Here is a 26710-nt window from a genome sequence, read left to right as displayed (position 1 = left end):
TATTATAAGTCCAATTAGTATTTAAAATTTTTACGTTTAAATACCCACCTTCCATTTGACAATCCCTCAACGCTATTATACCAAATAGTATATCCTACATTTGTTTTTGGGTTAAAAAGGGGGTATACAAAATAAAGTTTTTATAAACATCCACGTTACACTATTCTCAACGTTTTTTTGACGACTTTCGTATAATTCACCGCCATTTTTAATTTTACAAACAGCGGAAGTATCTTATGATTAGATTTGTGTTGATGATATCAATTTTCTGATTTCACCATACCAATTATATGCATATGTTAACATGGGCTAGTGTCGGCTCATATACCCATTTACCTAACACCCTGTATAAAGTTCAACATTGAACGGGTATGTACATTTTTGCTAACTGTACACGTTGAGTGATCACACAACTACGCCGTTTGTAAAATTAATTAACATTTTAGTTTTCACTACAAGTCGTCAATTTTAACGCGTTTAAAATAAGACGGTAGAACCTTGGGTATATTAGAAGACAGACGTGATGATACCTCTTCATACTTCATGGTATCTCAAGTCACAAATACACTAGGTTTAAACTTGAAAGCGAGTCGGTTTTCAATTTGCTGTTAAATGAGATTTTCACTAACTTTGAATCAATATTTTCAGCCACTCCACAGTTTAGGATCATTCGACGGTTCGATGAAAAAATTGGCAATTCAATAATTATCAAGAATCTACGCAATAGTAGATTGAGACCTAGGGGCGTAGCTAGCACTGTATAAGTCGTATCAATGACACGGGCCCCCCAGGGCCGGATTAAGACAGTAGTTACCAGGGCCCCATAGGAGGGCCCTCACTTGGTCCTTAGCGACATTTTTTTCAAACGAAAGAGCCGGATTTTAATACAAAGCCCGTCTGAGCTACGCCACTGGACAGCAAGACAAGCTAAATATAACTTTTTTAGCACAGAGCTAACTAAATTACACTTTATAGTGTAGAAATTTTTTCTTTAAATTTTATTGCTAATATTGGATATTCTGTGTCACTAAAATAGAAAGACACAGGTTTTGGCTCACGCTCACAACTTGACGTTTCGGCTGCTATTTTAGTTAGAAAATTAACGCGAATGATTAAAATTGTATATTCTGTGTCACGTCAACTACGTCTTCTAATACACTCAAGGCTCTCAGTCCTATTAAACCAAGTGCACGCCCAACCAAACACACAATGACCCCACACACTCTAACCTAGTTCCTCGCACCGCGACGCACAACAGTCTACTTCCGCGGCCGTTTGAAGAACACGTTCAGAAAACACTATTCTTTCTCACTCTTCTTCCGTTTCCGCTTCTCCGTCTTCTCCGTTTTGTCAACCTTCTTCTTCTCCGCTTTCTTCTTAGGCTTTTTTGGTTCTTCCGGCTCTGGCGATATGAATTCCTCCAGTCTCCGTTTCTTGGGCGGAGATTTTATCGGCGATTTCTTCTCTGGGGTGGGTTGTTCTTTTTTGGAGGATCTCAGTTGTTTTGGTGAAAGTTCTTTCTCTGGTGTGGTGCATTTGGATTGGGTCGACTCGGAGGTTTCTGAGGCGGGTTCCTGTGTCTTTTTGGATTTTTTGTCCTTTTCTTTGCCTTCCCCGGGAATGCCTAAAATCTCCGCCCACTGGTCGGGGGGCGGGGTCGGCTGTTTCCGCTCCTCTTCGGTAGCGTCCGGCTTCTGTGTGAAAGGGAGGCGGTGAGATGGCGTTTGTGTGAAGATGTTGGTGATATATCGGTGATATTATTGAACGGTGAATTGTTCAAGGATTTTTTACTTTTCGTTTCGATATTTTTATAAAAAAAGTAGTAATTATTTTATGTGAAGATTAATCATTTTCTTTTTAATTTAGCAAAGTTGAATTATTTATATAGAACAGCTTTACAAATTCTCAAATCTTACATTTCTCTAAACATTAGTGCAAGACCTACTTTTTGTATGCTACCTGTGTTATAATATAAGCTGTATGTTTTCCTAATAAAGAAAATCATTAAATAACACTTAGTCATTCTGTGGAGAAATACACAAAAAAAGTATTAAAACAATGCTATTGAGGAAAACAACGCCGTCTTTTTCCCTCAAATTAAAAACACTAATGAAAAGAGACAAATCAGTATTCCTTTTCTACTTTCAGAGATAACGACAAAGTCTCAATAACAGTTTCTAACATAAAAATCCTTGAAAAATACTTCAAAAACGTCACCGATATACCAACATCTTTACATTTAAATAAATAATAAAACAAGCGAACCTGCATCGGACAATTCGGCCTTAGGTATAGACAACTGTAACGTGACGTCATAACAATAAACTTACAAACAACCATGCATAAGAATTCGCTGTAGAACGTCCAACACTTTAAAGTTAATAATGTTAGTAAATAATTTATCCAAATATATCTGAAACTACTGAACAGTTTAGCAAAAGAACATTTGTAAAAGTGGAATGTTCGTATAATCTTTGTTTTACAGTCTTCTTACCCAGAATGCCGAGTCAGCGGGCAGCGTCGGTGTATCTAAACGTTCTACAACCTAAGGCCGTGTCATAGTCTGCGGGGACATTAACCGGGGCTTTGGGGGGAGGGGAGTGTACCCCCGTACTTTGATACTAGGGGTGGGTTTAGTACTTGAGTCTAAAAATCCAACTATACATCTAGTTACCTAAAACTGCGAGTCGAAAATTACGGAATCCCAGAAATATTTAAAAAATTAAAGGAATGTAAATTTCTTGACACTACCAGCATTCATGCAGCCTTTAAATCAACAATTTAATTCAGGATGTCTTATGTTTCTCTTTTTATTGAAAGTAAAAAGACGTGCATATTTGAGATATTTTGTTTTTTGACAATACCACTTGACATTGGCGAAAGCACGACCGAAGCTAAAAGGGTATTTTGACGTAATATCTTTTTTCATTCAACAACAACAGAAACAAACATCTCTGAATCAAGTCCAATATATTACTTTCAACCCACCCCCACCCCCAAAAGCACCCCACCCCAGCGCGTTTGTCCGATGCAGGTGAAATTAATGCTTACGCCGTCTCGCCGCTCCCTCCTACTCAGCTGCAAACCAACACTGCACATTATAAAGCACTGTCTCGCTGGCCCCCGGGTGCGTGGCCCCTGGACCCCCGGGTAACATGGCCCCTGGACCCCGGGGCCCCGACGGCCCTAGATCCGGCCCCGGGTGGCCCCCGCAGATCATGACAGTCGGCAGACGTTCACGTCAAATCTCGCGAGGGTGTTACCGACAAAAAAATTCAGTGACGAACGAATAAAATATTGAGTATTAAAATTGGATGCGTATTACAAAACTGAGCTCGAAAGTAGACTCAATTTCAAGCATTTGAAGGATTTGCATTTGATGCGTTCTGCGGTCACGTCAAAGTGAACGCACCCGCTTCATTTATGAACTTAATTCCAGAACAAAATCTGGTACTGATATTGAATCTAGTTTTGAGCACAGTTTTGTAATACGGATCTTAGATCCCCGGGCGAATATAAATTTAATCGATGTAGCTTGACAAATGAATGAACAAAAAAACCTCATAAAACTCATTTATTTCTGCAAGTAGACTTTTAAAAAGCACTTTTACACGTCCCAGTATTAACCCTACCACTGCTTCAGGACAATAAAGCAGCGCAAGAAACTCGGTCACTATTGACAGAATTTAATATTATACTTTTGATAAACCTATTGCCCTCAAACGTTTGATGAACCGATTTTAGCAGTCAGATAACTTTTTTTAATTTAGTTTGACTTATCAGTTTTTGACTAGAAATTTTGGGAGTAAAACAGTTTTATTCTCCAGATAAAAGTTACCTGGCAATTAAAAAAATCTGTACATTCATTTGCCAAACTGAATCATTAAATTAAATGTAACATACCATTTTTAAAAGATGGCAATTTCAAAAATCATTAAATTATTTTAACAAATATCAACACAACAATAATGACTCCAAAAGTGTACTTCGAAGAGTCGAATCTACGTTCGGGGATCTATAACACCGCAACAAACATTAAAAACAAGGGGGTATGTAATAAAACACCAAAATTTACTTTTCAACGCCTTTTTTGAGTCCGAAGCAGGTTCACTCAGTTAAAAAACGCACACATTTATCAATTTTTAAAATATTTATACCTGTAGACAATGCAACATTCGTTTCCGAAATCGATTTGTGAAGTCGCGTAGAAAGCTATTGTTGTCATTGAGACCAAAATGCCCATATACCCCATCTATTCTACTAAAGTCCGGTCGTCAAGGAGATAGAATTTTGTCCAATGACCCCAAGCTACCCACCCTTATCGCTCGCGCGTAATTATATTGCGACGGGCGGCCGCAGTGAGTGTGCGAGGTAGCTTGGGGTCATTGGACGAGATTCTATCTGCTCGGCGACCGGACTTTAAGAGATAGATTAATTTAGACATACTGAATTTTTTTTAACTCAATATACATACTTATTAAATGTCAAACTTCAAAATTATAGGATCACCCTTAGATGATTATTATCATCATCAGGGCATTTGGTCTCCACTGCAGGAGCACGAGTCTTCCAGTGACTTGGCCTACTTTTAGCATGGTCCACGGGCCAAGTCATCAAGTCAAGCTAAACGTGGGCCAAGTCACTTGAAGACTCGGAGAACGACCCTCTTTAACTGTCCAGAGGCAAAATGTACTTTGTTTTAGCATAATGAATGGGTAAATAGAGTATCAATTGAACGTTGGGAACCGAGCGAAGAGAATATGGTATCGAATTTACAATAGATGTAATATTGTCTACAGGTACAGTAAAAGAGAGCTGATCTGAAAGAAGAATATACAGGGTGTGGTTTTTTAAAACAACGCCCATCTAAGGTGGTAGTAGACACGACATTGATGCCAAAAAAAAATATAAAGAGAAATATTTTAAATTTTCATTGAAAAAATCGTCGGTGTAGCGGGGCACGCGGGGGTGGTGCGGGCGGTAACAAGCGCCGTCTCGAAAGTTTTAGGAGACGTTTGAACAAGGTTTTTTGGTTTTAAAGTACATAATAGTAAAAATTTTATTTATATTTTTCTTGTAATTACTTTCATGTGTACCACCCCTAAGATGGGTGTTGTTTTACAAAACCACACCATGTATGACCACGAAATTTAAAATTGTATTTGGGGTAAAGGACGTATTAGCGAATTGGTCGAATCTCAAATAGCATAAAACGAATTTGTAGCGGCAAGATATGCCCCAATGGAATTTGCACTGTATGTGTACACGATCAAGGTGTAATGAGGGCTATCGTTTTTTTACCTAACAGTTGGCACCCCTGGCGATTGACAGGACCTTACTCTACAGTGGCGCCATCTTGATGAGTGCAAATGCGATAGTCCTCCTACCATTTTCGCGCTCACCAGCTGGCGCCACTGTCTTCGCTACTAGCAAGTGACAGGAACTTACTCTACAGTGGCGCCAACTGGTGAGCGCTAAAACGATAGCCCTCATTTAGTGTGAATCACTTACCTCCGCCTTCTCCTTCTTTTTCTTGCCGTCCTTGTCGCTCGCTCGCTCCTTATCCTTGTCCTTGTCGCGGTCCTTGTCTTTCTTCTCTTTCTTGCTGCTGCGGTCGGCTCGCTCCGCTGGAATAGGTAATGATAAGGTCATAATTATACACATTTAATTATGAAATTATTATTAAACGATCAAGTGTGAATCGGCACGTATAGTATTATACCAGAATACCAGGAGACAGCAACCAGATCTAAATGCAAATTGCAGCTCTTCTGTTTGGAGTAAAATTAATTATTTTAATATAAAAAAAATAAGATGGAAAAATTTATGAATGGCTATACTATCTCAAAAGTTGTCCTATTCCTAATAATTCTTGTATTTTTATTCCATTTTTAGCAATTGTGTTATTGCGGCAATAGCAATACATGTTAAAATATTAAAGGGAGGATTTGGGGGAGGCCTATGTTCAGCAGTGGACGTCATGTGGCTGAAATGATGACTAATATTAAAAATTAAATGTTTGTGAAGGTGGATAGATGAATGTTTCTTTCATGCAAAAATAATGAACAAATTTTGGCAAAAAAAAATATCTTTGGACAATTTCACACAGCGCCATCTTGCCCCAAAGTAGGCAGTTAGGCCCGATTCGACCAAACCTTTATCCGAGAATAACTCCTGGTATAACTGGTACATTGACAGTTTCAGTATGGGAAATTTGTCAAAACTGACGATTTATTCTGAGATTAATATTTACTCTTGTTTGGTCGAATCCACCCTAAATAAGATAATTTTATCCCGTCTGCTCGTTGGCTTGCTGTCACATTTTAAAAAATCTCGATGTTGAAAGGGGGACACAAGTGCTATAAGGTATTTCTGTGACAGACCGAAATTAAGGCAATAGCTAGTGTCAATATCAACGAATCATATCAAACGTAACGAAAATCCGTAAACGAATTAAAGTCGCTGACATAGCCCGACGGATTAGCAAGCTGAAGTGGCAGTGGGGACATAGTACGCAGAACTGACGGCCGATGGGGCAGCAAGGTTCTGGAGTGGAGGCCGCGTACCGGAAAACGCAGCGTGGGACGTCCACCCACAAGGTGGACCGACGACATCGTAAAGGTAGCGGGAAAGCGCTGGACGCAGGCCGCTACCAACCGGGCAACATGGAAAGCATTGGGGGAGGCCTATGTTCAGCAGTGGACGTCCTATGGCTGAGATGATGATGATGATGATGATGATATCAACTTACCCTTCTCTTTCCCATCTTTCTCTTTCTTCCTCTCTTCCTTCACCAGCTTGCAATACTCCCTGAAGTAGTCTTCTCTAACGGAGCTGCTCTCCACCGCCTTATACCGGGCGTCGCTGTCAATCTTCTTCTTGACCTCGGGGTACCGCGCGTGGCGGTCCACCGCTTTCTCCTTGAGGAGCGCTATGAAGTCCACCTTGACCTAGAAAAGGGGCGTATTTTAGGGGTCGTAGTGGTTTGAGGCAGTTGGGGGGGCGCGGTCGGTGGTTGGTTGAGGGGTAAGGTGGTGGGGACGATTTTGTTTTTGTATTTTGAATAAGGTTTGGGGATGTTTTTCTTTGTATTAGTTTGATGTTATGAATCTTTATTTTAATAATAGAATTAAATGTGTGATTGATTAGGAACGTTGATTTAGAGAATGATTTTAAAAATATTGATAAAGTTTTTACATACTTTTATTCTTTTGTTCAATTCAAGAGACTATAATAAAATACTTGAAAAGTTATATTTCATCTAACAATAGAAGCATCAAATATTTATTCGATGACAAAATAAAATTTTTAATTCATTATTTTTACTGTTTACAGATCATTATTAACATTTTAAACGCGACAAAAGTTTAATTATGATATGCTTACAAACTTTAAAATCATTATTTTTCAACTTCTTTAATTTTTATTTTAAACAGCCTAGACATACTTTTGCATTATTTTGGCGAATATTTAAACTTAATTTCCATATATTTTCACAAAAAGGGAGGAGGATCTCAATTCGTTTATATTTTTCAACAAAATGGCGACCCCACCTACTTAAAAACTCGCTTAGCAACCGCATAGCAACGACCGACCGCGCCGTATAATCGTGCAGCACTAAATTAACCCTGAAAAAAAAACGCGTGGATTAGCAGCTGAAAAGAAGAACGGTATATTAGCACCTGTGGAAGAAAATTTTCATTAATCCCTGAAATAAATTATTGATTAGTAGCGGCGAGAGTCGAGGTGTCGAATAAAACTACCAAAGCTGTGAGGCATTAGGTGGACCGACGATCTGGTGAAGGTCGCGGGAGCCTACAGCCTATAGGGGCGGAGGAGTAAAGAAAAATATTGCAAAAACGGGAAATATTATTCAAACTATTTTCAGGCGTAAGAAGTCGCGGGCACAGCTAGTAGATATAATATTATAAAGCTGAAAAGTTTGGTTGAACGCGCTTAGGAATTAATGGTCCAATGTGAAAAACTATTTCTGTGCTGGATAGCCCATTTATCAAGATATCACGGTAAGACCAATAAGAGGTTTTTCATTGTTGCTCCAACAATGAAAAACGTTGGAAAAACGTTGCAAAAACAGGGAAGATTATTCATACTGTTTTCACGCCTTATAATTTGATACTAAAATCGTATGGATTAGGTGAACGGACGATCTGGTTGTGGAAATCCTTAGGGAAGGCCTTTGTCAAATGGAAGTCATTTGGCTGAGAAAAAAAGAAGTGTTTGGCAGACCGAAACAGGTCCACTCCCACTATTTCAGAAGATATTAATCCAACAAAAGGGACAAATGTATGAACACCAGGCCTCCCCAACCCGTCTGGCCAGTGGGGAGTGTAGGACAAATCCTCCATTTGCCTCTGGTCAATTAGAGGGTCAGGCTCCTGCAGTGGAGACTGAATGACCTGATGATGGTATTATATTGATTTCACAACACATTGACTCTCATTTGCCGTTTCATCCTATAATATTGACTTTTAATCTAAGAGGAACTAATATTACGAGCGTAGTCTTTCAAAATACAATCATATTAATGTATAATGTAAAATTTAATCATTTTTATTTGTTGTTCTAGTCAATAGCTGGAACATAGGCCTCTTTTGATCTTTAAAATCAAATCAAAATTAAATATTTATTACATACTTGGGCCCTTTCCAGGGCACTTGACCTGATTGAGAAATAACTTTAATGAAAAACAGCATAAAACGTCGCTTGCCTCTCTAACTGACGTATCTGACATTTTTTTCCAAACTGAGTTATCTACACCATCAAAATCAATTTTACAAGACGAATCGATCTGTCTAATCGCCTAAAATTTTTGCAAAATGTCAGTTACGTCAGTTAGAGAGGCAAGCGACGAAAACTGGGCCGTTTAACAGAGGTTGACTGCGAGAGAATGCCACTATGGCATTCAAGTTCGCCTTATTTATTTGACAAGTATGAAGACTCTATACAGGGCACTCATACATGTCCCAAAATTGGGACACCACATCAAGCTGCCACAAAATGAACAATTTTCCCAATTAATTTTGAATCTTGCTCCTTTGCATTACGATTTGCATAAAATCTATGTTATTTTAATATCATAAGCTGCACAGTCAACGACAAATGGTTCGTGACACCCAAAGTAGCCAAAAAGTTCGCAACACGTCTTTGTTACAATGAGGGTTTTCGCCATTGAAAAATCCGCTAGATGGCAATACGTAGACGCGAGGTCCAAATGCTGCATGATTGGTTAATTTTGACATGACATTGACAGATATGTCAAAATCCACTAATCACGCAGCAGTCAGACCCTACATCCACGTCCCGCCATCTGGCGGATTTTTAAATCGCGAAAACCCTCATTGGAATAAGGTTGTGTTGCCAACTTTTTGGCCACTTTGGGTGTCACGAACTATTTGACGGTGACTGTACTACAAAACAATAGGTCTTATATGGGTTTCATATAGCGTATGTCGTGTGTCTAACACTGAACTATAATCTACTATACAGTGTGTCCGGGCTTGTAGTGATCAAACTTTAATGGCGGAATCTATGGACAATTTTATCGATGAAAATACTTCAAATTTGGGGCTTGACCCATTCGTCGCAAAATTACGAGGATTTAAGTTTTTAATTTTTAGTTTTCACCTCTTCCTTCAAAAACAAGTGAAAACGTGGGTAACTTAACATTAATAAGCGAATATTTGATATCATACGATAGTCAATAAAATTATCTAATAGTAGAAGTAGAAAACGGACACAAGTTTCATACATTTTATGGAAGTAAGAATGGATTGAATTAGAAAAAGACATGATTTTTTTCACTTCTTTTTCAGTTATTTTCCAACACAAGAAAAACCAGGTCGTTAAAGTATGTTTTATTTGCATTGTATTATTAGTATTTGAGCTATTCTACAAAACGAATGTAAATTTATTAGTCTACGCCTATTAGTTTCGACGTAATTGTTGAACAAAGATACCCCTTCCCAGCCGGTTCCATAGTGCTGCTAACATACGAAAATGCACTGCCTGAAAGAATCACACAACCTATTTCGACGCGCTATGGAACCGGCTGGGAAGGGGTATCTTTGTTCAACAATTACGTCAAAAATAATAGACGTAGACTAATAAATTTACATTCGTTTTGTAGAATAGCTCAAATACTAATAATACAATGCAAATAAAACATACTTTAACGACCTGGTTTTTCTTGTGTTGGAAAATAACTGAAAAAGAAGTGAAAAAAATCATGTCTTTTTCTAATTCAATCCATTCTTACTTCCATAAAATGTATGAAACTTGTGTCCGTTTTCTACTTCTACTAATAGATAATTTTATTGACTATCGCATGATATCAAATATTCGCTTATTAATGTTAAGTTACCCACGTTTTCACTTGTTTTTGAAGGAAGAGGTGAAAACTAAAAATTAAAAACTTAAATCCTCGTAATTTTGCGCCGAATGGGTCAAGTCCCAAATTTGACGTATTTTCATCGATAAAATTGTCCATAGATTACGCCATTAAAGTTTGATCACTACAAGCCCGGACACACTGTATAAAAATAAGTCGGGTTTTCCTTCCTGACGCTGTAACTCCAGAACGCACGAACCGATTTCCACGGTTTTGCATTCGTTGGAAAGGTCTCGGGCTCCGTGAGGTTTATAGCAAAGAAAATTCAGGAAAATTTAACAAACGAAATTCTACGCGGGCGACGCCGCGGGCGGAAAGCTAGTATCATCTAAATATAGTTCTGTAAAGTAAATATTTAATAGAACAACCACTTTTAAAGTAGAATATAACTAGCCCGTAATATTAATTTCCCTTCATAATCCTATTTGTAAATCTATTTCATTACATTTTGATTTCTAATTATTCTCTTTGCAATCAACAACTTTAATAATTTACTTTAATTCTTTACTTTTCGCAATGCATGATTATTTTACGCAAAAAAGGGTATTCTTTAATCTGGCTTGGACTCATGATCATTTCTTATATTTTTAAAGATGTAGTTAGTCCCACTCTTCCTGTGGATGTCATAAGAGGCGACTAAGGCCCAGAACAGACGGTGAAACGCAACTGCAACGAAACTGCAACAGCAAGTTACTTTTGAGATGCATCTTAGTTTCTGCCATAGCGTCCGTTGAGAGACCACACATGACGCGACCAGTTTGAAACTTTCAGTTTCAGTTTCATTCATCAGAATCATCAGAAAGTTGCAGTTTCGTTGCAGTTGCGTTTCACCGTCTGTTCTGGGCCTAAGGGACAAACATGCGAACATGAGGCCCCCCCCAACCCGTCTGGCCAGCGTGGGGAGTGTAGGACAAATCCTCCATTTGTATTTTAAACTAGCTGACCCGGCGAACTTCGTACCGCCTTAGCGTAGAGATTTTCTTAATATTTTTTTCCGTAAGAACCATCCTTGGACTTCCACAAACATTTAAAAAAAAGAATTATCGAAATCGGTTCAGCCGTTCACACGTGATGCCGTGACAACGCGAAACGGGTTTCATTTTTATATATATATATAGATATATAGATATATAGATTAGAGAGGGTCGTGCTCTTGCCACTGCAAGACTAAATGACCTGACGATAAGTATTCTCACGTTATATGATTGCCATTCAAAAAAAATGTGGTGTGTTTTAGGTCATGTATCTTATTTGACAGATGTCAAATCGTTATCAAAACCAAAAATGACACGACAGTGTCCTTTTTGTCCACTAATTCTACACAATTAAGTTTACAATATTGATGTCAGATTTTTCTGAGATATCTAATGTGTCTGAAATGTCTCAATCGATCCGACTGGCATAACGTGCTCTCTGAGACACCGAATTTTTAGGGCAGTACAATTTAATAGTATGTAGCCCCTTTTAAAGGCACTTATACACGTCCCAAATATAGCTTGCCCTACCACCACTTCGGGACAACATTGATTAGTGCTGAGAAGTAGCGAAAGAAATTTAGTTTGATGCACAGTCAAGTGTCAAATATTTCGTGACACCCAAACTGGTCAAAAAGTACACAACCTTATTCCAATTGTACCAAAGATATGTTGCGAACTTTTTGGCTACTTTGGGTGTCACGAACTAATTGACGTTGACTGTGTGTCAGCTTGTCAATAATCATGGTTTAATTTGATTCAGAAAATTGACAACAACTGATAAAAATAGTAAAAAGAAACATTTCGGGCTTAAAAGTCAAATTACTGCCTCAAATTCAACTCGGAAACATATCTTAAGTCCAAGCACGATTTTAATTCCCGTTTTTGCGTAAACAAAAAAAATACTTTACTTTCTTTCATTTAAAATCTCAAAATTTACATTTAACAATCTGTATTTTCTCAAAATTTACTTTGAATTTTAATCTTTAAACTTTTTCATGTACTATTGTGTACGCAAAGATTTTTCTACTCAATTTTACAAAAACAAAATCCAATCATTAGCACAGTAATACACATTCAATCTTACCACAAAAGAGTAAGGTCCAAAATGTATAAATACCAAAACCACTGACCATTATTAAAAGAAAAATATTTGCGCACGGGAATAAACACAAAAAATATAAGAACCTGGAAGAAAATTTGATTAGTAGTTAAAACAATATAGAAACCATCACCTAACTTCAAGCTTCTTGGCTGAATGCCATAAGCATGCAATTTGCATTTCTAATTACTGCAAAGCTTGAATATAAAGTTTTCTCAATTGGCAACACTGGTGACGATTCTCTTGCAACACTCGAGCAAGCTGGCTGTCTTTTTTCTCGTTTGCGAATCGAAAAGGACAGCACAGAGCTGTCAAATTTAGCATCCATAAAGTTAGAAACAAATGAATTTCGATTGAGTATCTATGCCAAAACAACAAGAACAGATTTGTAAATTCAGTATAAAGTATTTTTTACAAACTAAAAAGAGGTCAAAAATAAATTTAGTTTAAAGAATGGTACAATGGAATCGCCACCAATGGCTTGGCCTTTTAATTTATGTGTTTTAGGCCTCTTATGTTTAGTGTAAAGCACAAAATGTAATGGTCAGTGTGTACATATCAAATACATTTTTTATTATCTTGAAGGTTGCACTCGTCTAGCACTAGAGTACACTTTAATACGAGTGTTTTATTTTGTTTGTATTTTATTTTGTGGCTTCGAATCCAACAAGAGGCAAATCTTTTCATGGTATTTAATTATTTATCTTTTTCCCCCGTCTCTATAGTACAAGCTACACTTGGTTTGGCTGTTAGTAACATAAGAATTGGGGAACGTAGACAAATTCACCATTTGCCTTCCATAACAGAGTAAAAATATGTTATCTTTTAATTTATTATCATGACAATAAAAAAAAAGAATAATAATGATAATATTTTTGGTGTAATACACACTGACAAAACAAAAATTTTTTACTTAAAAATATCCAAAAATTTTATGCTTTACACACAACACAATCATTTACTTTCTCGTATCATATTTTACATTATACAGGCTGTTCAAAAAACTTGATTGTCTTTGAAAGTGCGTCACAAAATTGCGGTGTACTGTCATATTTCGAGAGATACGTCAAAACTGTCAGAAAATCTAAAAAATAAAATAGTCATCGTTAAAAAAGTGAAAAAAACTGGAAATTAATAGAGTAATACCAGCATTACCCTCTCAAATTGATATTTTCATATTTTTTTTACTAGTTGCCATATAGCAGCTGGTTTTTAATACACTTTCAAAGACATCCCAGTTTCTCCAACACCCTGTATATCGAGGTGTTCTCTCGGGGACTGACGGTTGTGTTCGTTGACCATTTACCATGTATTGGGGACGTCTCGTCGACGCTTGCGATTGCCGTCTAAAGTTAGAAGTCTCCTGTACTGTACGTTTTTAAAACATTTTTTTATTTATTTATTTTAGGAAATCCTGGAAATTACGCGAAAATAAGAAATAATTTTGGTTTAAAATTAACCTCGTTATTTCGAACGATGGTTTAAATATAAAAAAAAACTTTTTTGTTGGTTTTTTATTAATAAAAAAACAGAAGTCATTTGTTTTCGAATGTTCTAAATTCGACTCAGGTACATAATAGTTTTTGCTGAAAGGCTTTTTTTTACAAGAAAGAGGTCCGTATTGTTTTTTACGTATTTTTTTTTGTATTTAGTTTAGTTATCCCTAAGGAGACTCCTTCGTTCAGACGGCCTTACCGCTAGGATTGCCAGATGGCCATTTTAGATTTAATTCGACCGCCGAACTTCACAAGTGAAAATAAACTATGTTTCATTATTTATTCGCCCTAGTTTCATCTGAATAGTTATTTTAGTAGTTTTTAATATTTAGCTTTTTTGTTATGAGACTTCGTTATTTCATATAATTCGACTATTGTACAATCATTTTCTTTTTATCGCACCGTACAAGTTTTTATTCAATTCTGTCCTTAATTTCACATTTAATCTTAATTCTTTTGTTTCTTTTACATATTTTCGCAATAATTCGTATTTTGTTTACTTTTCTCGCGGTTTTTTTTGTTTTCGTTATTTATTTTATACAATTTAGCAACAATTCTTATTTTTTTTTACTATTCTCGCGATTAATTCCAATTTTTTTTAATTTCTTTTACACAATTTCACCTAAATTCACTATTATTTTTCTTTTCTCGCGTTTTTTTTTTCTCTTCGATTATTTTATTTCCCGAGCACATCTGGCAACCCGTCCCTTTTATAACAAGATAGTCACCGTAGCAGTTCCATCGGAGCGCGCGCCACGCCGCCGGCCGGCGCCGCCCCGGCGTTCCGATTGCGATTCCGACTCATGTGCTGTTAACGCGGGCTGAGCGTGTCTTGTGGTCGCGCTGAACCGTGCAAAAAACTCGTACGTTTAGCGGTTGTTATACGCAAGCAATAGTCGACCTTATTTGTATTAGGATAGAGTTGTTTTGAATAACGCGTATGATCGCCATCTGTTATTGTTAATTTTAAACTTGAGTAGTAGTATATCAAAAATTACCTATTTTCTTGAATAGAGAGACCCTAAATTCGCATAGCGCTGCGCTAACTAGCTTTTTAATGACTTTGTTAATGAACTCAAAAAGCAAAATAAATCCTTAATCTCAAGGAATTAGAGTCGATTATCGATTAATATGTAAACGTTCGACCAGGAGACACGCTCGCCGTTATTAAAGACAAAAACAGGTTGGATAAAGTGATTTTTCAATTAAAAATAAATCATTTTAGTGCAAAAAATCACAAAGAAATACAATTGTTATGCCTTTGACATGAACTAATAAAAAAAAATACAAATTCTAAATTCAATTTTTCAAATTATTTTCTTTTTTAGTTTATGTCACAGACAAAAGAAGGCTTTAACTAATGGTCAAGTCATTCAAATCTTAAATATATCAAAATGAAAAGAGAACTTCTCGCAATGCAATGTTTCAAAATCGCAAGCAAACTTTTGACAATCTATTTTTTTTTCTTTCAGGGGTCGAACCTGAATGGGTTTATTTTTTTAATTTATCAGATATTAAGCATGGGAATCGAACCCATACAGCTTATAACTCTTTTTCTTTTTAATTACTTCGCCTTTGGGTAGTTGACACCAAAAACCAACTATTCCAAGACACAAATCCTTGAAAAAACAGACAATTCTAGCTCTAAAAACTCAATTAAGTGTTCAATTTACTGCAAATTAGATTTTATGTAGGTTTCAAATCAATAAATAGAAAAGATGACGACATAGCTTCTTCTTGCCATTCAAAATCTATGGCAGAGACATTTTACAGCTCATAAAAAGTATGTCAATTGATTGTAGGTGTCAACTACCCTCATTTTAAACTCCTGGTGTCAACAACCCTATTTTTTATTATTATAAAAACTTTAATAGCCAAAATGGGTGATAATAAAAAAATAGATTAAATTAACTAACATTTGGGGATCGAACCCAAGTATTTTTTAACATTTCTTTCAACAAAACAATGATGAAATTGGACAAAATTTTGAAACAAAATATCTCCTCCATTTTGTCAATTCAACCAGGATCGAACTGGACTAAATTGACAAAGAATAAGAATATCTGAAAAGTAAGATTATTAGAATTATACACGGTTAAGCATTTCTACCAATTATAAATATGAGAATATCAAAATGCGTTGCAAATATCCACCACTGCAAAGGATGAGGCTCAGTTTTAATAGTTAAAATATAATATCTGTTCAAATCAAATCAAAAATGTTTTCATTTATCTGGAATAATAAAATTACTATTTACAAATCGTCAAATGCCCTTAAGGAGCCTTTACAAGTCTCATTACTTTTTTTCCCTACCAGCGCTTCGAGACAATCATTTGGCAAGTGCTGAGAAAAAGCGCCGCTACAAACTCAAGTCACCACTGTCTGCAATCCATAATAAATAGTTATTCATGTGTTATAATGTGCTAAAGTAGGTTTTGGCCATCTTAATTTTTTACACCATTTACCAAAAAGTCAAAAATGGTACAGTAGATAACATCGCTCTAAACTCGATTTAATCTCAGTCGTAGATTTAACCTGCGATTGGTTTTGAAAGAAAGAAAGAAAAACGTTTATTCAGTATCATCGACAATACACTTACAACACTTAAAATTATTTAATGAGTAGGTAATTACAATGATACTGAAAAGGTATCCACTCAGCATGGTGTCGTTGGTTTTGGATTATTATCTTCATCACAATCATTTCAGTTACAGTATGTCCACTGAACATAATGCCTCCTAAAATGATTTCCATATTGACCATTCATTCATTCATCATTTTTCTCATCTAACAATTTAAAATGAAACAAATAAAGATTCTGTCCACAGACCAAACGGCTGGAGTTGACAGAACAAAATAACAATTAAATAAAAACTTATTAGTTTTTTTTTAAACGGAGCGTCATCCTTTGTAGCTGTATTATAAGAATCATCTTTAATTTACACTATAATAAATCAATAATCAGCATTAGATAGTATTGGACGAAGGTGTTTGCCGTTGGATATCATATTCTAAAATTCACTAGTTTATTGATTTGATAACTAATTTATTTAGGTAAATATGGCGACAGTAACATTTTGACGACGTGTTTCATCACCGTAAAGTAAGTTACAGTTAATTTACTTGTATTTTCCTACGTACAATTCCCAGTTGGAACAAAAATTACTTAGCACACGACAACAGTATGAATCTATTAGACGCTGTGATCGGGCTGAATGTTTATCTTCCGCCAATCACATTTTAAAAGAAAACAATGTAATCGCACTGTTTTATAGTCTATCCAATATAGCTTGATTAGAATGACAGCTGCCATCAAAAGTAACGACATAACTTTGTAGTAGCGATCAATGAGAGCTAAATATTGGCGGACAAGAAATAATTCACGTCTGACCTACAAACAATATTTTCGACGCGACAGTGCTTCCAATAAAAATGTTAATTTTGTGTAAATGCAGCGTTAATTACACCAATAAGTAGTAATTCGAAATTATAAAAATCAAGCTAGAGTATTAACGACGTCTCTACAAGGTTATCTCGAGTTACAAAAATGTTAGTGTTGGGACATATCGACAAATGTCATATTAAATTAAAACTAATTTTTTAACATATTTAACAAATTTTTTAACATATTTAAGTCAAGTTATACGTTTTTCTAAATGTTCACTATCAAAAACCAAAAAACATTTCATTCTTAAATAATCAAACATCGGAAATCAATCACCGGTAATTTTTTGGGTATTCATAGCACCGTTGCTCTAGAAGAGATGCCCACCGCCCTCTAGCGAGAGGAAAAAACCACTGAAGAACACTGATGATAATGACTACGACTTAGGTTGTACACCCTTGATATGAATTTTAAATTTTACTGTCTTTAAATTTAAATCATAATTGTCATTTTTATGAATAAAGATATGAAGAAAAATTGGGTGCATTTTTTTATATCATTTTTTTCGAAAACTTATCGATACATCTATGTGAACCGTACGAAACATACCCAGCACTAGTCACATTCGTTTGACAGCCGTCATTCTAATCAAGCTATATTGGATAGACTATAGTGCGATTCTTTCAAATTCTCTCAAGAAGTCCGCGTAAGGTGTTAGTAAACCACATCTTTGCTGAATGTCGATTGAAACTGAAACTTGAGGGATGCGGACAAATAAAGGATAACATTAATTTATCATTTATCAACTCATTATTTGAATCAAAGTCAAATCTTTTATTCAGTACTTAGGCCTTTTCCAGGGCGCTTATACACGTCCCAAATATAGCTTGCCCTACCACCACTGCGGGACAACACATGAGCTGGGGCTGAGAAGTGACAAGTTAAAGAATCAAAACATTTTTAATTGACACTGGCCAAACCGCACCAAGCGATATTGAATAAATTAATAGTTTAGAAAACTAAAAACACGCTTTCAATTACTGCAAAAGAACCCAAACTCGATGCGATTCCGTCGTTTTGTTTAGGAGTTTCTATGGACACCTTCCAGTCCTATCATTATACCAGCTCGATGGTACCATAATTTTATTGTTATCTAATCTACATACATATAATGCAAAGTTTCATGATGGTACATGAATTTGAAGTGCGTGTAATTCAGATTCTTAGATTCCATTAAATAGTAAGTTACATAAACGACGACCTACTAAAAGCGTGTTAAAAGGAAACAAAACACGTCACATCAGTCACGTATCGCCACGCCCTTTTTCAAACCCCGCCCCTTCATCTCTAAACCACGCCTCTTTCCTGCAATACTGTTTACTAGGCCACGCCCCTCCGGCAAACGCCCCGCCTGCCCCGTCCCGCCCCCCACACGTTGCTCCCACTCACCTGCTCTCTCTTCCTCTCCTTATCCTCCTTCTCTTTCTTGCGCAGCTCGGCGATGTACTCGTTGAAGTAGGTCGTCCGGTCGCGCGGCTTCTCGATCGCCTTGAAGCGGTCGTCGCGCCCGTGTTTTGATGAGAACTCGCTGAATGACGATCTAAGAGATTTATTTTATTTTATTTATTAGGACAACCAACAAGACAAACACGCATACATGAATGAAATTACTATAACTAAAAGTGCTTAAAACTAAGTGCTGTCTTAATTAAAGGCTGGCACGGCATGCAATGTGGACAGTTGCAAATATCAAAACTAATAGATAGTAGGTAACACAGTGAAAATTTGAAATGTAATGAACAGGATTTAGGATTTTATAGATCCGTTTCATTCACGAAGACGCGCCCCACCATTCTTCCGCTAATGTTTGAGTGTTATCGGTACACGCTAAATCATCCATGAGTGCACACGCACACTACAATAATGCCGCTCGGATTGCTCGGACCCCACTCCCCGCACCCCGCGCGACCGAGACCAAACATAGCTGGGGCGCGGCCGAGTGGATGAAACGAACTAAAAATACAACGTTACGACGACCTTGTCTAGGAGAAAAATAAGGCTTTTTAAACTTTTTTTGTAGGAACTATTCAAACTGTTTTATTAGGGGTAAAACCCGAAGTTTTACCGCTCTTATAGGGTGCTGTGCTACAAAACAACACATAACCAGAACCACTACATTTTGCTGTATAGGCAATACTTTCTAGTGGGGCGCTTATAAGGGCTGCGCCCTGCAGTGGGACGCATAGTACTGGCGCACACTAGGCGACACGCGACAGCGACAGCTCGGCGACTTGACACCTATTCTTGTCTATAAAAGCAAAAGGTCACTGACTGACTCACACACTCATCACGAAATCTCAGAAACTACAAAAGCTAGAAGTCTCACATTTTGCACGAGGGTTCCTTTTAGAACGTAGGTGCTCACTAAGACGGAATTTTGCAAAATTCAACCCCTAAGGGGGTGAAACGGGATCCACGCGTGCGAAGTCGCGGGCAGCCGTTAGTTTCATATATCCTCCGTGGTTGAGGATTCCGGGTGAAGCTCGCTTCCACCTTCGGCCTGATCATCACTTACCATCAGGTGAGATACAGGCCAAGAGCTTCCTCGTTGTGGATAAAAAAATATATTAGCTTATGGTCGCCACTCTGCGACTGACGCCAAGTGTGCGAAGCTTTGAACAAAATATATGAAATTGTCAGCCGCAGCCTGTCGTCTCGTCAAGTCGCCTTATGTGCGCCTATAGTCTGGTCCGTGAGCACGTAGAATTTTGTCCAATGACCATTAGCTACGCATCCTTATCGCTCGCGCGTAATTATATTGCTGTCGCGATTGTGCGACTGACACCCGCAGTGAGTATGCGTACGCGACAGTTTTGCGATGGGTAGCTTGGGGTCATTGGACAAAATTCTACGTGCTCACGGACCGGGCTTTACACATAGGGGTTGTGTTATGCCCTTTGTGGATATAAGGACTGTGTACTCACTTGGCCTGCAGCTTGGCTTCGTCCATAAGCGCGCGGAAGGCGAGCTTCTTCTGCTGCAGCCGGTTCTTCATCTCCTTGCGCTCCTCCTCGGCCCGGTCGCGCACGTATTGGTCGAACACCTGATAAAAAGCCAAGTTAAATACGAACTTATAAACTTCAAGCAGTTTCTCACTACAACCCGATCGAGTTAAGGCTGGTTTTAGTGTCACGCGGACTGTCAGTGCGGATCGGTCCGCACAGCCGATCTGTATGAACTGCTATGGAGCGGAGCGGTTCCTCCGGACCGCATTACTCTAAAACGCTCCCTAGAAGTTCATACAGATTGGCCGTGCGGAGCGGGTCCGCACCGGACTGTCCGCGTGACACTTAAAACCAGCCTTAGTGTCGGCGCAAATGAGCCACCGACCACAGCCACCGGTGGCCAGCGACGGCGACTTGACACACTTTTTAATTTATTTTGTATAGAGCGCACACGTGTAGCCGGTGGCGGCCACTCGCTATAGTGTCCGCGACTCGCCACTATGCAAAAAGTGCGTTAAGTCGCCGTCGTTGGCCACCGGTGGCTGTGGTCGGTGGCCCATTTACGCCGACACTAAGCCTAGGCGCACACCGTTGATTTTTCGTCAGCCGATAGTTTAGTCGGGCAGTTGATCAGTATGGGCATTTATGAAAGTGCGCACATAACGCCGATTCGATTTGGACGATTCTTCATACAATTTAAAATCGGGCACAACTATCGGCCAACTAAAAATCGGTGGTCTCAGACTTTCTAGACTAGCAAGCGTGCACGGCACGTTTTAAGAGACGAATTTCAAAGCTTCATAACATGGCACCCAAGATCTCATTAATCCTCTATAGTCTTGTCTGCGAGCACGTAGAATTTTGTCCAATGACCCAAAGCTACCCATCCTTATCGCTCGCGCGTAATTGTATTGCTGTCGCGACTGTGCGACGGGCGCCCGCAGTGAGTGCGAGCGCGACTACAACATAATTACGCGCGAGCGAAAAGGATGGGTAGCTTGGGGTCATTGGACGCACAGACCGGGCTTTAGTCAACAAAGACCATAACATGTCGTGCTCACGGGCGCTGGCCGCTACCAACCGGGCAACATGGAAAGCATTGGCGGAGGCCTATGTTCAGCAGTGGACGTCCTATGGCTGAGATGATGATGACATAAAATCAATGAGCCACTCACCTGCCGCCGTTCCTTCGCGTCGAGCATGAGATAGCGCGGGTCGAAGACGATCTTATGCAGCTCTTTCTCCCAGGCACTGAACGCGGACACGTCCTGAGGACAAATTCAAATATTAATAACTTAAGTACTATCAAATCAATACAACAAAAATCAGTTGTTACCGCGGTCTCGTGCGACTACTTAGGCTGGTTTTAGAATCACGCTGACCGTCAGCGCTGACAGCTGAAATGTATGAAGCGTCGGCGCCGAGCGATCAGCGTCACTTAGAAACGTTCCCTTTAATTACATACATTTTGATTTGTCAGCGCCGACGATCAGCGAGCGGTCAGCGCGATTCTAAATAAAACCAGCCTTAGGGTTGTACGAGCTAACTCTTCTGTGTATTCCCTTCTTTTCTAGATTTCTGTGGTGTACGTTTCACCGTTTTCGTAGTCCCACTTCAATCGCCAAATCAGGGTTTGGAGGGATGGGACACTAATCTCACCTTATCGTGCAGCATCTTTGTATGTTATAAGCGTGATACGTCGTCAATCGTCATGTGTGTGCGTCAATCCTTAAGTGTCTGTGGTGGGAGTGTGTTCTGAAGGGATGTACACACACAGTGAACGAGGGATGGGGCATTTTTTTTTGCAACCAAATCTTTATGGTCCTTCGAGCCGGATAGAAAGGGTTCAATGTAATCTTACCTTCTCTTGCAGCATCAGCAGGAACGAGCGCAGCCTCGCTCGTGGGGCTGTAGTCTTGGCTGTAAAACTTTTTGGTCCTTCCAGCCGGATGGTTTGTTCACTTTTCTGGTCCTTCAAGCCGAATTACTCAGCATATTTTTCCTATAAACTAAGGATGTGTTCTGTGGAAGGATGGGATATTATATTACGTTCTCGTGCAGCATCTGCAGGAAGGCGAGCTGGGAATCTTTCTGGTCCTTCGAGCCGGATTTTCTGCAGTCTTCATATAGGCTTAAGATGAATTCAGTGAGGGAAATTACCTTCTCGTGCAGCATCTGCAGGAAGGCACACAGGCGTCGCCTATCTTGGCTGTAAATCTTTTTGGTCCTTCGAGCCGGATATAGTTCAATGTAATCATACCTTCTCGTGCAGCATCTGCAGGAAGGCGCGCAGCCTCTGCTCGTGCGGCTGTATTATTCTACAACTTTTCTGGTCCTTCGAGCCGGATTTTTCCGCCCTAGATAGATGAATGAGATGAATTCTGTGGAGGGATGGGGTATTATATTACCTTCTCGTGCAGCATCTGCAAGAAGGCACACAGGCGTCGCCTATCTTGGCTGTAAATCTTTTTGGTCCTTCGAGCCGGATATAGTTAAATGTAATCATACCTTCTCGTGCAGCATCTGCAGGAAGGCGCGCAGCCTCTGCTCGTGCGGCTGTATTATTCTACAACTTTTCTGGTCCTTCGAGCCGGATTTTTCCGCCCTAGATAGATGAATGAGATGAATTCTGTGGAGGGATGGGGTATTATATTACCTTCTCGTGCAGCATCTGCAAGAAGGCACACAGGCGTCGCCTATCTTGGCTGTAAATCTTTTTGGTCCTTCGAGCCGGATATAGTTCAATGTAATCATACCTTCTCGTGCAGCATCTGCAGGAAGGCGCGCAGCGTCTGCTCGTGCGGCTGTATTATTCTACAACTTTTCTGGTGCTTCGAGCCGGATTTTTCCGCTCTAGATAGATGAATGAGATGAATTCTGTGGAGGGATGGTATATTATATTACCTTCTCGTGCAGCATCTGCAGGAAAGCGCAGTCCTTCGAGCCGGATCGTTCCGGGAGCTTTTCTGATATTTTGAGCCGGATCATTCTACACACTTTTCTGGTCCTTCGAGCCGGATAGTAAACAGTGGAGGGATCATCTTACCTTCTCGTGCAGCATCTGCAGGAAGGCGCGCAGGCGCTGCTCGTGCGGCACGACGGCGCGCTCGCGGGCTGCTCGCATTTCTGCCTCCATGGCCGCGTCCTTGCCCACGTCGATGGTGCCCTTCTTGCCTGCGGAACGAGGGTAGATATTAATTATGGCGTCTTATGTGGCGTGTTAAGCATTTATGACTTGACAGTATGGCGCAATGCTTTGATTCTTATAGAAGTTAATAAGCTATTGTCGCGCCATTTTATCGATTTTACGCGATAATAGTAATAATAAGTATTTTTTGCAAATTATTGTAAAATTATTAATTTATTGTTATTCAACTAATTTCAATTTAAAATTCACTAATATTCTGTGCTACGTTAATTCAATTTCTTTTGTGTAACGCCTATAAATAGCACTTAACCTATTATACAGGGTGTTAGGTAAATGGGTATATGAGCCGACACTAGCCCATGTTAACATGGGCATCTATAAATGGTATGGTGAAGTCAGAAAATTGATGTCTTCATTTTAATTATTTTATTTTTCATACAAATCGGATTTTATAAAATTTATTTTGTATGAAAATTAAAAAAATTAAAATGATGATATCAAATTTCTGACTTCACCATACCATTTATATGACCATGTTAACATGGGCTAGTGTCGGCTCATATACCCATTTACCTAACACCCTGTATAGGCTCTACAAGATCACAAAAGAAACGAGTGGATGGGAGAAAAGAGGGGTGTCAGGTCAGCGACGTAGTGAAAAAATGGACGCCCGTATTCACTAACATTACTATGAGGTCTCACAGTGCGCGTGGACGCACAGGCTGACCGCGTTCTTCTTGGGCGGGGAAGCGGTGTCGTCGCTTGTGGTGTCAGGCGGCCGCTTCAGCTCGCCGTTGGCCGCCTTCGTGGTGACGTCACTCGGCGGAACAACACTCACCGTCGTCCGTCTAGTTCTTCTTGGGCGGGGAAGCGGTGTCGTCGCTGTCGGTGTCAGGCGGCCGCTTCAGCTCGCCATTGGCCGCCTTCGTGGTGACGTCACTGGGCGGAACAACACTCACCGTCGTCCGTCTTGTTCTTCTTGGGCGGGGAAGCGGTGTCGTCGCTGTCGGTGTCAGGCGGCCGCTTCAGCTCGCCATTGGCCGCCTTCGTGGTGACGTCACTCGGCGGAACAACACTCACCGTCGTCCGTCTTGTTCTTCTTGGGCGGGGAAGCGGTGTCGTCGCTGTCCGTGTCAGGCGGCCGCTTCAGCTCGCCATTGGCCGCCTTCGTGGTGGATGTCACTTGGGCCTCCTTCTTCTGAATGAGAGAAACGTACATTTATTTACTTTCATTGTTAGAATAAAAAGCATTTTATTACACACTAGCGGGCCGCCCCGGCTTCGCACGGTTGCAATGGAATTTCCCGGCTTTTCTCATCTATAATATGCATGTTTTATATAAACTTTCCTCTTGAGTTACTCTATCTATTTAAAAAAACCCATAATAAAATTAGTTGCTTAGTTCTAAAGATCTAAGCATACATAGGGACAGAAAGACAGCGAAGCAACTTTGTTTTATAATATGTACTGATTTAAAGCTACATTTACCAAAAGAGTTTTCACAATTAGTTCCTAAATAGATCGATTTAATTATAGTAAACAGAGGTACATAAGTAAAGGCTCCTCATCTTAACAATATACATACAAAACATTTTGTACATCAATGTAAATCTTTGCATAAATTACCAACAAAAAGCATAATAGCTACACAATTTATTGAATAAAATACCTATTATTTATTCATATAAAAGACACAAATTAATCTTTAGAGAGCGCGCGCATAGAGGTGAGAAAAAGTTTCTGTCACAGTCAAGTCGCGTGCCATGGACCTGTCAAGAATTTGGCATTATGAGAAGTTGGCTATTTCCGAGCGGTTAGCATTTTGAGCTGAAAGGTTCTCTATGTGTGACAAAACAGTCACGGCGACAAAATTCTTCCGTGTGCGCGCTCCCATAATTCACACAAACAATCTTCGGCAGGACGTAGTCGCTCGATATTGATGTCTTCACATTACTTCACCGATGTCCGATAGATGGCGGTAACCGTAGATTCTGGCTGTACAGGAGAAGAAGTAGTGGTAGAGGTCATAAAGACCTCTACTACTCCCTCAACCCCTATAGAGCTCGTCCCGAAGAGGTCCTTGGAGCTTGCAGAAATGAGGTCCGTAGAACTAATGAACCTTGGGCCCCGATTGCGCTAAATATTTTCAGCTACAACGCGATTAAAGCCCGGTCTGTGAGCCCGTAGAATTTTGTCCAATGACCCCAAGCTACCCATCCTTATCGCTCGCGCGTAGTTATATTGCTGTCGCGCCCGCACACTCACTGTCCGTCGTACAGTCGCGATGGATGGGTACTTTGGGGTCATTGGACGAGTTTCTAGCTGTTCGGCGACCGGACTTCTGTAGTTATCCTCGGAGTGACGTTACCATGGTCGAATCAGAGAACCTTGATTGGTGGTAGGGCATCTTTTAAGTCCACCTGGGTAGCTACCATTATAATAAATAGTCTTTATTTTCTTATTACAAACATTACAATGACACAAGTTATCAAGCACATAACAATTCATAAAACATAGTTGTTTGTGTGAGACTGATGCCTGTGAGAGGTATTTGCATACCACCATGCACCATCTGTCACCATAACTACAATGTTAATAGCATTGTATTTCAGCGGTTGGAGGTAAGATTCCCCAGTACTGTAGTTCAGCCAGTTCTTATGGTTAAGGATTCCAGGTGTAGCTCGTTTCCACCGTCAGCGTGACCATCAATTTCCATCAAGTAAGATGCGGGAGTTTCACCAAATAATCAACAATTTTAGCAATTACGAAGAACTACCTAGATGTATGAGATGTATCATACATTGTTTGTTATAGCAAAATATCCCCTAATAAAACTACATAAAACATAATATCCCACAGTATTTAGCTTGATGTTTGTGCAGTCGACAGTATACCCTAAAATCTGATTTTTATGTATAATATTTGGGCAATAATTAAAAGTATTTTCCCCAACAGCCAGACAGTTTTGACAGTTCCAACTCCTTACCAGACAGTTTTTATAGGGTAGCTGCCAAAGCCACGATAACCCAAACTTCATAATTCAGCAACATTATATCCTACATTGGGAGCATACGCTGACAAACTTTCAGTTTTTATAAAATGACGTAGGTCTGGCGTTCACTAGCTCTTAATCTACAACTACAATAAGATGCCACAATATTTACGCCCGTATTCAAAAACGATGCTTGCGTA

The 26710-nt window shown here is 39.2% G+C and overlaps 1 protein-coding gene across 1 annotated transcript in view; it reads right to left on the bottom strand.

Annotated features, from left to right (window-relative positions):
* The window catches only part of LOC135085952 (transcription elongation regulator 1-like), a 96030-nt gene that overhangs the window by 21834 nt on the left and 47486 nt on the right, over positions 1-26710 (bottom strand). Inside the window, exons 26-33 of the mRNA XM_063980736.1 lie at positions 24599-24716; positions 23417-23544; positions 21546-21638; positions 20350-20468; positions 18815-18965; positions 6752-6950; positions 5512-5627; positions 1300-1694 (exon numbers count right to left, since the gene is read on the bottom strand). Coding sequence (XP_063836806.1) covers positions 1300-1694; positions 5512-5627; positions 6752-6950; positions 18815-18965; positions 20350-20468; positions 21546-21638; positions 23417-23544; positions 24599-24716 — 1319 coding nt within the window. The remainder of the gene's footprint in view (positions 1-1299; positions 1695-5511; positions 5628-6751; positions 6951-18814; positions 18966-20349; positions 20469-21545; positions 21639-23416; positions 23545-24598; positions 24717-26710) is intronic.

Source organism: Ostrinia nubilalis, chromosome 30 (assembly GCF_963855985.1).
Source record: "Ostrinia nubilalis chromosome 30, ilOstNubi1.1, whole genome shotgun sequence".
Lineage (NCBI taxonomy): Eukaryota > Metazoa > Arthropoda > Insecta > Lepidoptera > Crambidae > Ostrinia > Ostrinia nubilalis.
Note: the sequence above shows the minus strand (reverse complement) of the source record. Positions and strands in the feature narration are given on the sequence as shown.